This window comes from Lutra lutra, chromosome 5, assembly GCF_902655055.1.
Source record: "Lutra lutra chromosome 5, mLutLut1.2, whole genome shotgun sequence".
NCBI lineage: Eukaryota > Metazoa > Chordata > Mammalia > Carnivora > Mustelidae > Lutra > Lutra lutra.
In genome coordinates, this window is record NC_062282.1 from 66,350,500 (window position 1) to 66,367,003 (window position 16,504).

The 16,504-nt window shown below is 51.8% G+C and overlaps 2 protein-coding genes across 2 annotated transcripts; both read right to left on the reverse strand.

Annotated features, from left to right (window-relative positions):
* Positions 1-490: 490 nt before the first annotated feature.
* On the reverse strand, positions 491-1,058 carry PFN3 (profilin 3). The gene has a single exon (XM_047731591.1). The coding sequence runs from the start codon at positions 971-973 to the stop codon at positions 560-562; it is 414 nt and encodes a 137-aa protein (XP_047587547.1). The 5' UTR covers positions 974-1,058; the 3' UTR covers positions 491-559.
* A 946-nt stretch (positions 1,059-2,004) lies between these two features.
* On the reverse strand, positions 2,005-9,919 carry F12 (coagulation factor XII). The gene is made up of 14 exons (XM_047731590.1): positions 9,804-9,919; positions 9,390-9,447; positions 5,768-5,867; positions 5,558-5,628; positions 5,151-5,261; positions 4,882-5,013; positions 4,628-4,732; positions 4,303-4,468; positions 4,007-4,209; positions 3,688-3,910; positions 3,349-3,485; positions 3,100-3,249; positions 2,415-2,563; positions 2,005-2,318 (listed from the first exon to the last, which is right to left on the reverse strand). The coding sequence occupies exons 1-14, from the start codon at positions 9,858-9,860 to the stop codon at positions 2,151-2,153; spliced, it is 1,830 nt and encodes a 609-aa protein (XP_047587546.1). The 5' UTR covers positions 9,861-9,919; the 3' UTR covers positions 2,005-2,150.
* Between the last annotated feature and the right edge of the window lie 6,585 nt (positions 9,920-16,504).

A 16,504-nucleotide genomic window follows, 5' to 3' on the forward strand; every position in this document is an offset into this window, starting at 1 on the left:
TGTGATGGTCTTGGACATTTGCTCTCCTTCCACTCCCTTTGGGGTATGTGGAAGGAGACCCAAGAACCTGAGAGCCCTAGAGCTGCTCTCCAAGCTGCCAGCCCTATTCCATCACCCACTCACAACACTTGCAAAGGCTTCCTCCTGCTAAGTGGGGGGGGGGGGGGGGGTGAGAAGTGCACCGCCCTCCAGCCTTCCTCCTGACTCCCTGACACCCCATAGGGCCAGGCTGGGGTGCACCTGGGGAGGGATGTGGGAGGGGCTCCCTTTATAGTGTGTCTTGCACACAGGTGTGGAAAGTTATTTTGGGAAAGGACTCTGGGAAATCAGGCCAGGGGTTTATACAGGGCACTGATGGGTAGGAGGGCCGGGTCTAGGGTACGGGAGGCTGGGAAGCCTCTGGACTCAGAATCCCAGCCCCATCACGTAACCCTGCCTGCAAGAATCTTCCAGGGAAACTGGTCTCCTCATCTGCAACTGTCCTGTGCGCAAATACAGGATGAGCCAGCCACGCCCAGCATTTATTTTGGCCGTGCCGCTCCGCCTCCTAGCTGTCCCGCTAGGTGCCCTGCTTTCGCAGACCCTTGATCAGTTCATGCACCGTCTTATTGAGGATGCCCCCGTGCACGCCGCGCCGGCCCATGAGCACGAGGAGCACGCGCGGGGTGTGGCCGACGCAGACCGCGCGCCCATCCAGCCCCTTGGTGCGCGCGTCCAGAACTCCATCGCCCTCAGACAGCAAGTGGTCGCGGATGACGCAGCAGCGGCGGCCCGCCACGCTGAGGCCCGACTGCAAGAAGGTGCGCCGGTCATGCCCTGTGAGCACACCCACCTCCTGCGGCGATATGGCAGCCAGAAGGCCTCCGGGGCGCGATGCCCACACGCAGCGATTGTCTGAGTGACCCACGATGGCCACGTCGTCAATGCGCTGGTCACGCAACACCGCACTGATATAGCCCTTCCAGTCTCCCATTCCGGCTCAGAGTGCACTCCTCGCGTCTGGCCGCACTTTCCCGGGCTATCCGGCTGTTCCCGGTGCCTGGAACCCCAGGCACTGTGACGCATGTCGGGGCGGATTGTGACACTGAGGCATGGCAATGTCACAGAGAGGCTGCGTGCACTGGAGAATGTATACGTGGAGCGAGGGGAAGGCGTGGTGAAGTTGGAAAGTTAGCCTAAAAGAGGAAATCACGTCCCTCTATATAACCCTTGAGAAGCTAACTTAATTGGCTCACCACGCACAGCGTACACATGGGTTTAAGAACAAAAAGAGCAAGTCTGGACAGCTAGACCTCGCAGCCTAGTAACCATTCAAACCCCAGAATCCCCAGTTTGGTTCAATGTTAGGAACATCAGACTCTCCTGGAAATCTGTTAAACAGATTGCTGGGTCCCAACTCAAGAGTTTCTGATTCAGTAGTATGGGAGGCAGCCAGAGAAAAATGCGTTTCTAACAAGTTCCCCATTGATGCTGCGACTGCTGGTCCAGGCACACTTTGAGCCCCATTGCCCTAGTGCAAGTTGGTGGGGGTAAGGGGTATCTTCTACATTGCCAGCTCTAAGTCCACACCCGTGTTTTAATGTTAAGCCTTTCTGGCCCTGGTTCTCAGCTTCCACTGCATATGGAATCATCCAGAGAGATATAAAAACATACCACTACCCACACCCCAACTCTAGAGATACTGATTTAATTGATCCGAGGTAGATCTCAGGCATAGGTTCAAAAAGCTCCCCAGATGATTCTGGTGTACAGTAGAGGTTGAGAACCTCTGTTCTAGAAACGTCCAATGATAGTATTAGTTTCAAACAAAGAGTAAATAATATGGAGTCATCTTGCTCAGGGCTTGGTACACAGTACCGCTTAGTAAAAATCCACTGGACATGAATCTCTAATATCTTGCTTAAGATCTCAATAGATCCTGTTCCCTGAGGGGTGTGGAGAACTGGACAGGTTTACTGTCTTGGTGTCTCCCATCCGGGTCCCTGCAGAGCTGTGCCTCTCAAGCATTTTCAAAAGCACTTTATTGAGTGCCTACTCCAGGCCTGGGGCTAAGAGGAATGGAACACAATCCCTGCCATCCATAATCATGGGCCAGCCACCCTTCCGTTCCAGAATTGCTCAGGAGGGAACGACGAGTCCCTGGACGAGTCTCAGGAGTTGGTGTGCTCCTGGATCCAGGTCAGGTAGCTGGCCACGTCGGTGTACACACCTGGCTTGTAGCGGTCGCCACAACCCGAACCCCAGCTGATGATACCTCGCAGGATGAGCTGGCTCTCTGTGGCATCGTCCTCACACACTAGCGGCCCCCCGGAATCACCCTGGGTCGGGGACACGTGCCTCAGCGCCCTTGGTCTGGGGTCTGCACTTGACCGGGTGGAGGAGGACGCCAAGCCCAAGCCCGCGCATGGACTCACCTGGCAGGCGTCCGTGCCGCCCTCCAGGAAGCCAGCGCAGAGCATGCCGGGGGTAAAAGAGGCTCCGTGCACTTCAGGGGCGGAGCAGCGCTCCGAAGGGATGAGCGGCACCTGCGCTTCCTGCAGGAAACTGGAATATTCCCCCGCCCCTGCGAACCAAGAGCGCATTCCTCACACCCAGTGCGACTCTGCTTGCCGCCCACTAATTGGACTCTATAGCAGCAAGCTCGTGAAAAAGAGAGTTGCTCTTAACACCATTTTATAGACAAGAAAACTGAGACCAGAGAGGACCCGGAATTTGAATGCGCGGGGTGGAGCAGGACTGCTTTGGAACACTACCCCCACTTCCCACCCAATGTCTCAGAACAATGCTCCCCAACTAGCGAACCGACTGCCCCAGCGAGGCCAGCATTCTTGGTAGCTCTTGCATCGCAGTGCCCAGAAAGAACCAAGAGAAAGTGTGATTCTATCTGTACTCCTTAGGAGACTTGCCCGCCCCCCCGCCCCCAAGCAGTGAAGCCCAGGCCCTGGCAGGAGGGGAATGACTGCAGAAACAAGGGCCCTGCAAGTCCTCCCAACCCACCAGGTCAGCGCCACCTGTCCCCAGTGGTACCCAAACTGCGGGTTTCTCTCGCCTACCCCAGTGGCCAGAGGTGTCCCTACCAACCCCTGCCGTTCTGCCTACCCTCGAACTGGTGGCCCCAGCCGGCAACCTCGCAGAGCGCGGCCTCGGGCTCGGCTGGGCTGGCAGCGCCGCTCGGCAGGCACACCGGCTGAACGAAAGGCGACGGGAGCGCGCAGTGGCCATCCGCTGTCTCCTGCAGGCGCAGCAGCGCTAACCCAAGCGGGGAGGAGGGTGAGACCCGGACGCCGCGGGACTCAGAGCCCTCCCCCACCCTTTTCCCCTGGTCGCCGCGGGGGCGCCCCCACGCACCCAGGTCGTGCTGGTAGGTGATGGGCGAGAAGGCCTCGTGCAGGCTGTACGCGCGCACGGCCAGCGTCTGGCACTGCTCACAGCTCTGGTTATGGCGGTCCTGGCCAAGCACCACCGTCAGCTCCTCCGGCGCCGGCCTGCAGGCGGAGGGGTCCGGGGGGTGGGGAGCGTTCTCAGGGCAGGCCACTGGCCTTCTGCTCCTGAGCCCTTTGCTGGGTTTCAGCTTCCTTCTGGGGGGCTGGGGAAGGGGGCGGGGAGGTAGGGCAATGATTGGGGTCGGGGGCGCGCGGAAGCCGGGCACGTAGGAGCCAGGAGCTGAGGGTCCGGGCGGGGACTCGCCGGTTCTGCAGGCAGTGAGCTGCCGTCAGCACCCAGCAGGAGGCGATGAGGCTACCCGCGCAGAAATTGTGGCGCCAGTACAGCGCGGCGATGTAGGGGTGCGCCCCGGGCAGGGCCACTAGGCCCCCGACGACGCGGCTCAGGGAGGACAGCCGTTTCCGGAGCCGCTGTCCGCAGCCAGAACTGGGCACAGGAGTGGGCTGCTCCGGGATGGCGCCCGAGGCTGTGGGAGCAGCCCAGGCTGAGTGCTAGGAGACCCATCAAGGGCTGGAAGGTAGCTCGCCGTGCGCCCTCCGATTTCCCGTCCCTTCCCAACTACCTGGGGTCGGGGGCTGAGGCTTCTGCAGTGCCGAAAGCGAGGGCAAGGGAAGGTCCGGGTGCCCAGAAGGGACCCGGGTTGGAGACAGGTTCTGAGGAGCCGCCAGGCTTGGGGCCCGGCACCGTGCCAGGCGGCAATATTCCCAGCTCAGCCGGTCGCCACTCCACACGAAGCACCACGGGCGGGTGTCATTGTCTGGGTTCCTACAACCACGGGAGGGAGCGCTGTTAAAGCGCGAGGAGCCGCAGAGGGCCCTGGGGCAGAGGGGCACGCCCTACCCGCCCCAACCAGAGCACCGGCAGAAGGCGTGGTTGCCCAATCCCCAGTTAAGCGCTTGCTCTGCAGTCACTTTCTGATAGGTGGCCTCGGAGGCCCACGGTCGACACCGGGCACCCGAGAGCGCAGTCGCCGCTCTACCGCGGTAGTCCTGCCCGCGACCCTCGTAGCAGTGTGCCTCAGCGTCTGGGGAGAGAGGAGGCTCCTTGCAGTCGGGAGGCGGTATGGTTTCCCACCACCCTCTCAGCCCCTTTCCGCACTCACCCGACTCTGGCTCCCGGAGCCCTTCCTCCCTGGGGGCGGAGCTTCTGCGTCCCCCAAGATCCCGACTCACCCACGACTTACCCACATCGCACAGGCGTCCAGCGTAGCCAGCCGGGCAACGGCACAGGAGGTGGCCCTCCGCCTCTAAGCAGCTGCCCCCGTTGAGGCACGGGTTGGTGCGGCAGACTGGCAGATGGAGGGCACTGAGCCACCTCTGGGCCCAAAGACCCCACAGAGAATTCCCCTTTCCTTGGACACGCAGCCCCATTTCCTAACAGTTTCTCCTCCCGACCTTCAGCTTCCCTCCCAGGCCAGTTCTCCACCCATCCACTCACCCTGGGTGGCCAGCAGCTTGCAGTGGGCCTCAGGACCCTTGCACTGGCACTTGGCCACACCTGCCGGCTGGAGCCTATGCCATATTTCTTTCTCGTGGAAGAACTGGAGAAGCTGAGGTTCAAAACACTTCTCTGGGGACAGAGGAGCGGGAGCAGTGGTCTCAGGAGAGGCTGGGATCTTGCCAAGTCCCTGGGGATCCAGAGACCAGTAGGCCCAGGACTGCCCTATTTCCCCAGCATCCTCTCCCCTGACTTCACCATCTCCTTACCTATCTGGCAGTGCTTCCCAGTGAAGTGTTCTGGACAGATGCAGTGTGGGCCATGTGGCATGTTCACACAGGTCCCTCCCTTCTGGCAGGGGCTGTGTTTGCTACAGTGGTCTGAGAGATGGACACAGTGAAAGGAAGAGTGGAGAGCCTGAGTCAGACAGCGGGGTCTGGGGGGCCAAGTCCCTACCCAAACCTGCTTGTCTTGTGACCTTGGCACTCCCAGCTTTCCATGCTTTAGTTTACCTACCTGCAAAATGGGGCTACCTTCTCCTAGAACCTTTCCCTCCAGAGGGAGGGACGGGTCTGGATGGGCCCAGAATACCAGGTGTATAAGTGCTGATGATACCCAGGAGAGTAACTAGTGGGGAGGAGAGGGCCCTGGGCACCCCAAAGGCTGTGTGTAGCACCTTGCACTTTCTTGGGCTCCAGGCAGTATCCCCATTGCTGGTCCCGCTCGAAGTTGGGGGTGGTAGCACACCTGTAGAAAGAGATGAAGCTTCCCTCCTCTGCCCTCCTCTGTCAGAGCCCCTCTCTTCAAGCAGGCTTCTGGGGGCAGAAGGATGGGCAGGCTCCATCTTCCACAGGCCCCGGCTCCCACCCCTTCTGGGTAGTCTTACCAGGGCCGGGGGCCGGGCCGGCCCCTGTGGATACATTTATGGTACAGCTGCCGGTTGTACTGGAAGGGGAAGTAGCAGGGCTCCCCAGTGACCGTGAGAACTGCAGAGATAACACAAGCCCTGATGACGTTCCCCCTGCACCCCCCCCCCCCCCGCCCAGGTGCCACCCCTCAGGGTCTGGTTGGAAAACAGGACCCTTGAGAAGATCACTGTGCCTTCAAGACTGCATCCTGCCTAAGAGCTTCAGCTCTGCAGTCAGACAGGTGGAATGGACTCCAATTTCACCACCTACTCGCTGTGTAACCTTAGGCAAGTCTGCAGCCCCAGGTCTAGAATAGTGCTTGCCACCGAGTAGGCACTTAAATACTAGTCAACTGCAGAAGCCGCTTGACTGCTCTGAGCCTTAGTTTCCTCCTGTGTAAAGTGGCAACGATAATAATATTGTTGACCCTTGAAAAATCCAAGTTTGAACCACACAGGTCTGCTTATAAGTGGATTTTTTGCAATAAATACAGTACTACAGATGTGTTCTCCTTATGATTTTCTTAATAACATTTTCTTTAGCTTACTTTATTGCAAGAATACACTTTATAATACATTTAATATACAAAATATGTGTTAATTGACTATTTACATGATCAGTAAGGCTTCCGGTAGGTAGGCTACAGTAGGCTATTAGTAGTTAAGTTTAGGGGAGTCGAAAGTTCTACATGGATTTTCTACTGCACAGGAGGGAGGGCATCAGTTCTGCTAACCTTGTGGTTCAAGGGTCAACCATACAGTTGAAGACTTTCAGTTTTGCAAGATGAAAAGAATTTCTGGAAATGGAGGGTGGTGATGTTTGCAGGCCAATAGAATGTGCTTAATACCACTGAACTGTATACTTAAAAACGATTGTGATGGTAAATTTTATGTAATGCATATTTTATAACAAAAGTAACTTTTAATGATGCAGATATCCTAGTACAGAAAACATAAGTTTAAATGAAGACCAAGTTAAAAACAGCATGTCAAATGTGGACCTATTTTTGTACAAATATATTTACATGTGCATTAAAAAGAAATCTAGAAGGACATGCTCCAAAGTTTGTAGGAGTGGTTTTGTAAGAAGATAGTGGATTATAGAGGAATTTTTTCTTCTTTTGCATTTCTGTAATTTCTAAAGTTTTTACAATGAAAATATTGCTATTATTATTTTCTAAAACTGTACCCTCAAACCTCTCTATTTGCCACATTTGCAAACCTGCCTTCTTGCACAAATTTATATGTATTCCCAAAACCAATTCTCAGGATGCTTTTCTGGTCATTCATGGACATGCACAGAACAGTGAAAAATGTGAGGTGGCTGAAACATGTTCCCAGCTGAGGGGAAACAAGGTAACGCTCTGCCTCCTGTTTCAGCTCTCCTCCTGTAAAGAAGTGTCCTTTAGGGGTGCCTGGGTGGCTTAGTGGGTTAAAGCCTCTGCCTTTGGCTCAGGTCATGATCCCAGAGTCCTGGGATCGAGCCCCGCATCGGGCTCTCTGCTTAGCAGGGAGCCTGCTTCCTCCTCTCTCTCTGCCTGCTTCCCTGCCTACTTGTGATCTCTGCCTGTCAAGTAAATAAATAAAATCTTAAAAAAAAAAAAAAAAAAGAAGTGTCCTTTGGGGCTCCCGGGTGGCTCAGTCATTAAGCATCTGCCTTTGGCTCAAGTCATGATCCTGGGATTGAAGCCTGCTTCGCTTTGGGCTCCCTGCTCAGTGGGGAGCCTGCTTCTCCCTCTCCCACTCTGCCTGCTTGTGTTCCCTCTCTCGCTCTGTCTTTCTCTCTGTGTCAAATAAATGAATAAAATCTTAGAAACAAAAAAAAACCAAAGAAGTGTCCTTTTACGGCCTACTTAGAGCCACATTTCTGAAATCTTGTACTTCTGGTAGATGCTTTTTCTGTTGAAAATGGCCCCCAAATATATTGTTGACTTTCCTAAGTGCAAGCAGGTCATGATAGGTACTATGGAGAGTGTTTCTGGGTGAGATAAGCTTTGTCCAGGCATGAGTTACAGTGCTGCTGGCCACAGCTTCTGTATCAATGAAGTAACAATAGATTAAGGAAAGCGTCTTGAAAGAGAAGCACACATAAAATGAGATTTTCTATAGACGATTGATGAAAATGCCGTGACTGGAGCTCACAGGAACCTCATCTTGTGTTTCCTTTAGGAACAGCCATTCAGTATTTGCTAATTCAGTGGTCTTGGTGACTTTACAGAACATGACAACCAGGAATGACAGGACTTGAAGATCTACTTCAGAGAAGGGTTGTGAAGCTTACATGAGATAATATCTATCAAGCACTTAGCACGGGGTCTGGCCCATAGTATGTGTTAAATAAGTATCAGCCGCTATTTTGTTGCTAAAGGCACAGTGGCACCTGCTGAGGGCCAAACCAGGAACAGGAGTAAAGGAGGAGGGAGGAGTTTTAGATGGACCTTTAAGATGCCAATGGGATGGACAGAGAGGAGGAGGATCTCAGGTAGGTGGTTAGGCAAGGGCAGGGCACCTAGGTTGGCTCAGGCGAGAGAGAAGGAAGCAGTTTGGCGGGCTGCAAAAGGATGAGGAGAGGAGGCAGAGGCAGGCAGTGTTGGGTGTGGGGGGGCCCTAGTGCCACACTGAGGAGCTGGGCCTGGCCTCACTACACAAGGCTTACCAGGGCAGGGTCCACAGGATTTCACAATTCTAGGCAAATATTGAGAGCCAGGAAGAATGAAGGCAATGGAGAGTTGTGGCCTGGCTTGAGGAGAGGGGAGATGCAGACATCCCCCTTTAAAAGGGAGCTTGGGGGGCGCCTGGGTGGCTCAGTGGGTTAAGCCTCTGCCTTCTGCTCGGGTCGTGGTCCCAGGGTCCTGGGATCGAGCCCCGCATCGAGCTCTCTGCTCAGCGGGGAGCCTGTGTCCTCCTCTCTCTCTGCCTACTTGTGATCTCTGTCTGTCAAATAAATAAATAAAATTTAAAAATAAATAAATAAATAAAAGGAAGCTTGATAAGTAAAAGCTAATAGAGTTTAATCATTTACCAGGCCGCAATCTGTGGGCCAAGTGCTTCACATGGATTAACGGCTCATTTCTCGTCCACAACCCTAAGAGGTTTTACTATTACCAGCCTTTATGGTTAGGGAAACTGAAGCTTGGAGAGGTCAAGCTACTTGCCCAGAGTCACCCAGCACATAAGGGATGAAGCCAGGATTCAGAGGCATTTAGGCTCCAGAGCCCTGCTCTGATCCTTCCTTGTTCATCAAGGCCCCCAGCCTCTGTGTGGCACGACTAATGCCTGTGAGATGTACAGAGGGAAGGGGAGGAAGAGGAGAGGCTAGGGAAATGAAAGACGAAGGGAAGGCACTGGACTGGGCACTCAGACACAGCTCAAGGCCTGCCCTCAAGGAGCGCACAGTTCACTGGGGGTCCCCAGTGCCCATGGGCATGCGCCCTGGTGCACAGTAGACACACTGGTTTGAATGCCAGTCAAAGTGGAGACAAAGTGAAGAGTACCGGGATCCCTCCCCTTGCTCCAAGGGCCCAAAACTGCCATCTGCACGTTCCCCAACATGCTCATTCCCACCCAAGAGTCTCTTAGGAAGTGCAGCCAGGGTACTTACCCACTGTGTGCTGATCCTTTCTGTGCTTATGCTCCTTGAGGGCTTTCAAAGGTGGCATCTATAAGAGAGAGAAGAGGGCAGGGAATTTTCCCAGAAAGTCGTAGCCTGCCTCTGATCCCATGCCAGTTCTCAGCTTCCTCTCAGATCTCAGAAATGCAGAAATTTCCTCAAAAGACCTGGACCCTTCCTCTTCCCCTTGTCTCCCTTCCCCCAGAAATGAAGTCCATGTCCTCATATCCACCAGCCCTGGCTGTCTGTCTCTCTTTCTTCCATCTGGGCCTTATGGGTTATTCTCACCTTTCCAAACAGGCCTGCCAGTCACCTGGACCAAAAGGACATGAGCAGAGGCCAAGGCTATGATAGGGACCCCCAGGGCCATCCCAGCACAATCCTCCTGGTTCCCAAAGACCTCACCAAAAGTGCTGACTCCAGGCTTCCCAGCAGGGACCCCAGAAACAGCAGAGCCCTCATGGTGTCTGTCTGTTAGTCCAGCTGCTTGCCCAAGAGTCCAGGTCAACAGAATTGGTCAAAGGTTCCTGAGTCCTGGGAAGTGGAGATTGGCCAAGCTGCCCTCCTGGGCCTCGCAGGGCACAGGCTGTTTGTGGAAAGCCAAGCAGAGCAGCTTTCTCACTAGGCTCTCAAGGGCAGAAGAGTTGGGATTTGCAGTGTGTGGATAGAACGATGAGGAGCTGGTCTCCCCATCTATTTCACAGATAGTGGGACTGGAAGCAGGAAGAGGGACTTTATGTTTCAGGTCCTCCTGAGGGGAAGTTAAAGAGATCCAAGAGAGGTTTCCTATTTCAGCGATCTTAGAGTCCATGGCAAATAAATTCGTATTCTATTGCTGCCGAAAATTAACCACAAACTTTGCAGCTTAGAACAATACCCATTTAGGGCGCCTGGGTGGCTCAGTGGGTTAAGCCTCTACCCTGGGCTCAGGTCATGATCTCAGGGTCCTGGGATCGAGCCCCACATCGGGCTCTCAGCTCAGCAGGGAGCCTATTTCCACCCCCCTCTCTTTGCCTGCTTCTCTGCCTACTTATGATCTCTGTCAAATAAATAAATAAAATCTAAACAAAACAAAACAAAACGAAACAAAAACCAATACCCATTTATTCACAAATCTGTAGGTCGAAAGTCTGGCACTGTGTGCCTGGGCTTTCTGCTCAGGGAATCACGAACCTGATCAAGGCCGAGTTCTTTCCTATTTCCACCCCCCTCTCTTTGCCTGCTTCTCTGCCTACTTGTGATCTCTGTCAAATAAATAAATAAAATCTAAACAAAACAAAACAAAACGAAACAAAAACCAATACCCATTTATTCACAAATCTGTAGGTCGAAAGTCTGGCACTGTGTGCCTGGGCTTTCTGCTCAGGGAATCACGAACCTGATCAAGGCCGAGTTCTCTGGGAGGTCTGGGGTAAAATCCACTTCCAAGGTCATTCAGATGATTGGCAGAATTCAGTTCCTTGCATTTGTAGGACTGAAATTCCAGTTTCTTTGCTGGCTGTAAGCCAGGAGCTAGCCTCAGGTCCTAGAAGCTGCTTGTATTTTTGCCATGTGGCCCCTTTCATCTTCCAAGTTAGCGACAGAGGACCTCCACCATGTTGACTCTCTCTTACACTTTGAATCTCCTTTGCCAGTTAGAACCCCATTCCATTTAAGGGCTCACCTGATTGGGCCAGGCCCACCAAGGATAATCTCATTTTAAGGTCAGTTTATTTGGTACCCTAATTACATTTGCAGCATTCTTCTACACAACATGTAGATTCGTGTTGGATTGAATAACGAGGAGAAGGTATGTGTACACCATGGATCCTCGGGACCATCTTAGAATTCTACCTACCACAGAAAGGGAGCCAAGAAAGTAAATAATCCCATGAGAAAAATGCCAAACCAAGAGCTACTACTAAGAAGTGCAGTTGGAGCTCAAGGGAGGGAGATGCGGTGGCATTATTGTTTCTCTTGCCCAAAAACTATTTACTGTGGTTTAGGAGTGACACCTGAATTTTCCTTTGGGAACCAATCTGCCTTCATCCTCAGTTTTGGGGCTTCCAGCTCTACCCTCAGTTCTAGGGCTGGCCAGTCAGAAAGCATGGTAACTCCATATCACAGCCATTAGTTCAGGGATAAGCAAATACATGTTTGGACAATCAGAGTCTGCCTTGGGACTTTTGCCAGAACTTTTGGGAAAGAGACCCCTTCTTCCCACTGGTGTCACCAGGAATGCAAGCCCGGAGATGTTGTTGGCCATCTTTGTCACTGCTTGGGGAGAGTCTGCCTGAGAATGAAGCCTACACACAGGAAAAATGAAACAAACAGGGAAAGAAGGAGGGAGGGATGCTGCAGGGGTCAGATATTCCCTGTCGAGCCTCACCTCCTGGTATGCATGCTTTGTATAGTCTCTTCCCACACCAAGTTGAAGTCAGAGATGTTCTTTGTATCCAAGAGAATATGGCGGAAGCCCAGGTCATAAAAAGGATTGCGGTTTCTGCCTTGGTTTCCTGGATTGCTCCCTCTAGGAAAAGCAACTACCGTGTTGTGAAGTCACTCAAGCAAGCCTACAGAGAGGCCCATGTGAAGAGTAAGTAAAATCACCGGCCAACAACCAGAGCCAGTCTGAATGGGCCACTTTGGAAGTAGACACTGCAGCCCCAAACGACACTGGTCTGCAGCGTCATGGGAGACCTTAAGCCAGAACATTCAGCTCAGTTGTTCTGAGTTGTTGTTGTTTTTTTTTTTTAAGGTGTAATTGATTCTTGAACTTCAGAAACAGTGAGAAATGATAATTGGTTATTGTTTTAAACCATAAATGTTTGGGTGATTTGTTACCCAGCAATTGATAACTAATGCAGATGGACTGATTCCTAAAGACTCACCCCAACCCTCAGCTGAGGCAGGAGTGGGAATGTGATCCATACCTAGCCAATCAGAACACTGCCTCTCTCTGCCCTCAGTGATTTGTTCAAAATGAGCACCTGACCCAAATCAGACCCGGAGGCAACCCCAGGATTTTTGCTGGAATCTTCAAGGTAGAGGCTTTCTCCTCCCATAGAAGTTGCCTCATTGGGGTGCCTGGGTGGCTTAGTCATTAAGTGTCAGTGTTTGGCTCAGGTCATGATCCCAGGGTACTGGGTTGAGCCCCACATCGGGCTCCCTGCTCAGCAGGAAGCCTGCCTCTCCATCTCCCACTCACCCTGCTTGTGCTTCCTCTCTCGCTGTGTCTGTCTCTGTCAAATAAATAAATAAAATCTGAAAAAAAAAAGTTGCCTCATTCGTAAAAAGTGAGCATGGGGCTGCTGGCAGCCATCTTTAACATCTTAGAGAGTAAACCCGAGAATGAAGACAATGCAGATTAAAAGCAAAGTCAGAATATGGGAAAGACAAATTTTAAGTGACACTATTTGAGACCTGGGATCCAAAAGACACATAAAATCAGAACTACCACCTCTTCTTTTCAGTTACTTGAACCAGTAGATTCCCTTTTTTTTGCCTAAGCCAGTTTTAGTCATAACCAGAAGTCCTAACTGTTGCAAGACTTCATATATTGTTACCAGGAAGTTCCTAAAACAAAACAAAACAAAACAAAACCTCTCACAATCAATCTGTAAGTCAGTAGTTTTAAGTAGGGAAATAATGACTGTAGAAGCAGGGACTGGAAGAAAAAAACCAGCAGTGAACTTGAATCAGAAAACCTTCAGTTCCACCTTGGCCACTGACCCCCACCCCACAGTGTGACTGTGGGTCAGGGGCTCAGCTTCTATTAAGCTTTTTAAATTTTTTAAAAATATTTTAAAAAGATTGTGTTTATTTATTTGACAGAGAGAGAGAGAGAGATCACAAGTAGGCAGAGAGAGAGGCAGAGAGAGAGGAAGGGAAGCAGGTTCCCCGCTGAGCAGAGAGCCCGATGTGGGGCTCGATCCCAGGACTCTGGGATCATGACCTGAGCCGAAGGCAGAGGCTTTAACCCACTGAGCCACCCAGGTGCCCCAAAGCTTTTTAAAAAAATTTCAAGTTAGTTAACATATAGTATAGTATTGATTTTTGGAGTAGAATTTAGTGATTCATCACATATGTATAACAGCCAGTGCTCATCAGAACAAATGGCCTAGAGTCCACCACTTATTTAGCCCATCACACCACCAACCTTCCCTCCAGCAGCCCTCAATTTGTTCTCTATTGTTAGGAGTCTCTTATGGTTTGCCTCCCCCTCTTTTTTTTTTTTTTAAGATTTTATTTATTTATTTGAGAAGGATACAGAGAGGGAGAGAGAAGATGAGTAGGGGGGAAGGGGCAGAGGCAGGGGGAGAAGCAGACTTCCCGCCGAGCAAGGAGCCCCATGTGGGACTCAAACCCAGGACTCCAGGATCCTGACCTGCACCGAAGACAGACCCTCAACCGACTGAGCCACCCAGGCACCCCTCCCTCTCTGTTTTTATCTTATTTTATTTTTCCTTCCCTTCCCCTATGTTCACCTGTTTTGTTTATTAAATTCCACATGAGTGAAATCATATGGTATAATCAGATGGTATTTGTCTTTCTCTGACTGGCTTATTTTGCTTAGCCTAATACACTCTAGTTCCAACCATGTTGTTGCAAATGGCAAGATTTCATTATTTTTTTTTTAAAGATTTTTTATTTATTTGTCAGAGAGAGAGGGAGAGAGAGCAAGCACAGGCAGACAGAATGGCAGGCAGAGGCAAGGGAGAAGTAGGCTCCCCACCAAGCAAGGAGCCCGATGTGGGACTCGATCCCAGGACGCTGGGATCATGACCCGAGCCGAAGGCAGCTGCCTAACCAACTGAGCCACCCAGGCGTCCCAAGATTTCATTATTTTTGATGGTTGAGTAATATTCCTGTGTGTGTGCGTGTGTGTGTGCGCGCGCGTGCGCAGGCGTGCATCACATTTTTTTTTTTTTTTTGGAGAGGAAGAGAGATAGAGAAAAGGATGGGGGGGTACAGAAGGAGAGGGAGAGAGACAAACTTAAGCAAGCTCCATGCCCAGTGCATAGCTGGATGCAAGGCTCAATCTCACTACCCTGAGATCATGACCTGAGTCAAAATCAAGAGTTGGGGGCTTATCCAACTGAGCGACCTGGGGGCGCCCCCACATCTTCATCCATTCATCAGTCAATGGACATTTGGGCTCTTTCCATAATTTGTCAGCCTCTATGAACCTTAACCACCACACCTCTCTAGGGAGGGAGGGACACTCACTGCCTGGCCAGCTTGTTGAGATGGCTGAATGGGGATGCACTTGAAAGGGCAGAGCCTGGGGGCACCTGGGTGGTACAGTCCTTAAGTATCTGATCCTTGTTTCCAGCTCAGAGTCCTGATCTCAGCAGAGTCTGCTTAAGACTCTTTCTCTCCCTCTGCCTCCCCCCAACCCTGCCCCTGCAATCTCTCTCTCAAATAAATAAATAATAAGTCAGGAAGAAAGAAAGAAAGCAAGAAAGAAAGAAAGAAAGAATGAAAGAATGAAAGAAAGAAAGAAGCAGAGCTTCGCATATGGTTAGGACTCAATTTACAGAAATTTACGAAGAAACTTTCCCATATAGACACACTCCCCCTTCTCAGCAGTTTCTACACATCTGCCCCAGTTCTTCCTGAACATCTGGATGTCTTCCAACAACTTATACTAGAGCAGAAAGGCACCGTTCTCTTGCCCTGGCTTCCATCTTTGTACAGCTGGGGCATGGGTCTATGGGATAAGAAGTCAGAAGCCATCAGGCTTCTGCTCACAGATGTCTGGATACCCACACACAACACCCCATTTCTCTCTCACAGAGACTTGGGGCATAAATTTCAAAAGGTGGCAGAACTGCCTGTTCAAAGACAAGTTTAGGGAATCAGAAAGTACTCAGCCTATCATCCTTCACTCCTCCTCAGTTGGTGGCACCGTTTTTCTCCGTTATTCCGGCTGTCACCATGGAACCTTTGTACAAATGGAAACCACTCTTCCTCCAGACTAGTGCTATCTGGCAGAACTTTCTGTGATGATGCAGATATTCTCTGTATTGTCTAACACGGTAGCCACACGTGTCTATTGGATCTCCTCAAATGTCACACCCTAAGACCATTATCCCCTCACACTTTAGTATTTTGTATTTTAGTATTTTGTCTTAATGTCTTAATTGCACTTATCACTCTCTGCGACCATCCTGTTTGATTATTTATAGGACTAACCTTTACCACCCTTCTAGCATGTAAGCAGAGAGCTTGGCTGACACTACTCTTTTCCCCAGCACCGGATTCAATGCCTGGCACAAAGCGAGGGCTCTGAATTTTTGGATGAATGAATGGATAGGGATCAGAGAAACCTGGCTGAACTCGGCTCTGCCTTACTCTTACTCGCTCAGTTTAGGCAAGTCTCCGTTTTGTGTTGTGTGAAGTGGGAGCGGAGCGAGTAGGATGTTGGCCTTGTTTTCTTCCAAGCTTCTGGCCTCTAGCCAGCTGCTGGACTTCTGTTCACCACCTGTATAATGGGTGTGAGCTCACCCCAACGTCTCGGGGTGGTAGCGCTGCCTTATAAGGCAGCAGAGCCCAGGGCGGGCGAGGCCGTGTGGGTGGATAGAAATCACAACATCCGGCTGCAGGGGCGGGGCGGGGGCCGGGAGGCCGAGGAGCCGCTGGGGAGGCCAACCACCTCCTCGGGTCCTCTCCCCGCTTCCGATGTACGCTCTCCAGAAGGGGCCAACCCAAAGGAATACGGCTGAACACATGGCTCAAAACAGTTCGAAGCCGGCCCGCAGGAGGCCCAAGACAGCAAACCTTCGTAAAGCCCAGGCTAGTCACAGGGACCCGGGCCACACCATCTGCCCCAGTTAAAGTGCAGCGAAAAGAAGGACTGACGCCCCTTTTATCCAATTAAACATCCGGCCTCCGGGGCGTGACCCAGAGGCCCCACCTCTGTTGTCCTAGCAGAAGGCTCGGCCCTAATTGGCAGTTGGCTGTCCTACCAAGGCCCAGAAATTCGAACCTAGGGGCTGAACCCCACCTCAGACCAACCAGGAAGAGGTGACGTATGAAGTCCCGCCTGCCTGCTCCTTTGGACGAATCCCTGGCTCGGAAGGCGGGGTTAATAAAGAGGCTGTCTAATGGGAAGACGGCGCGGG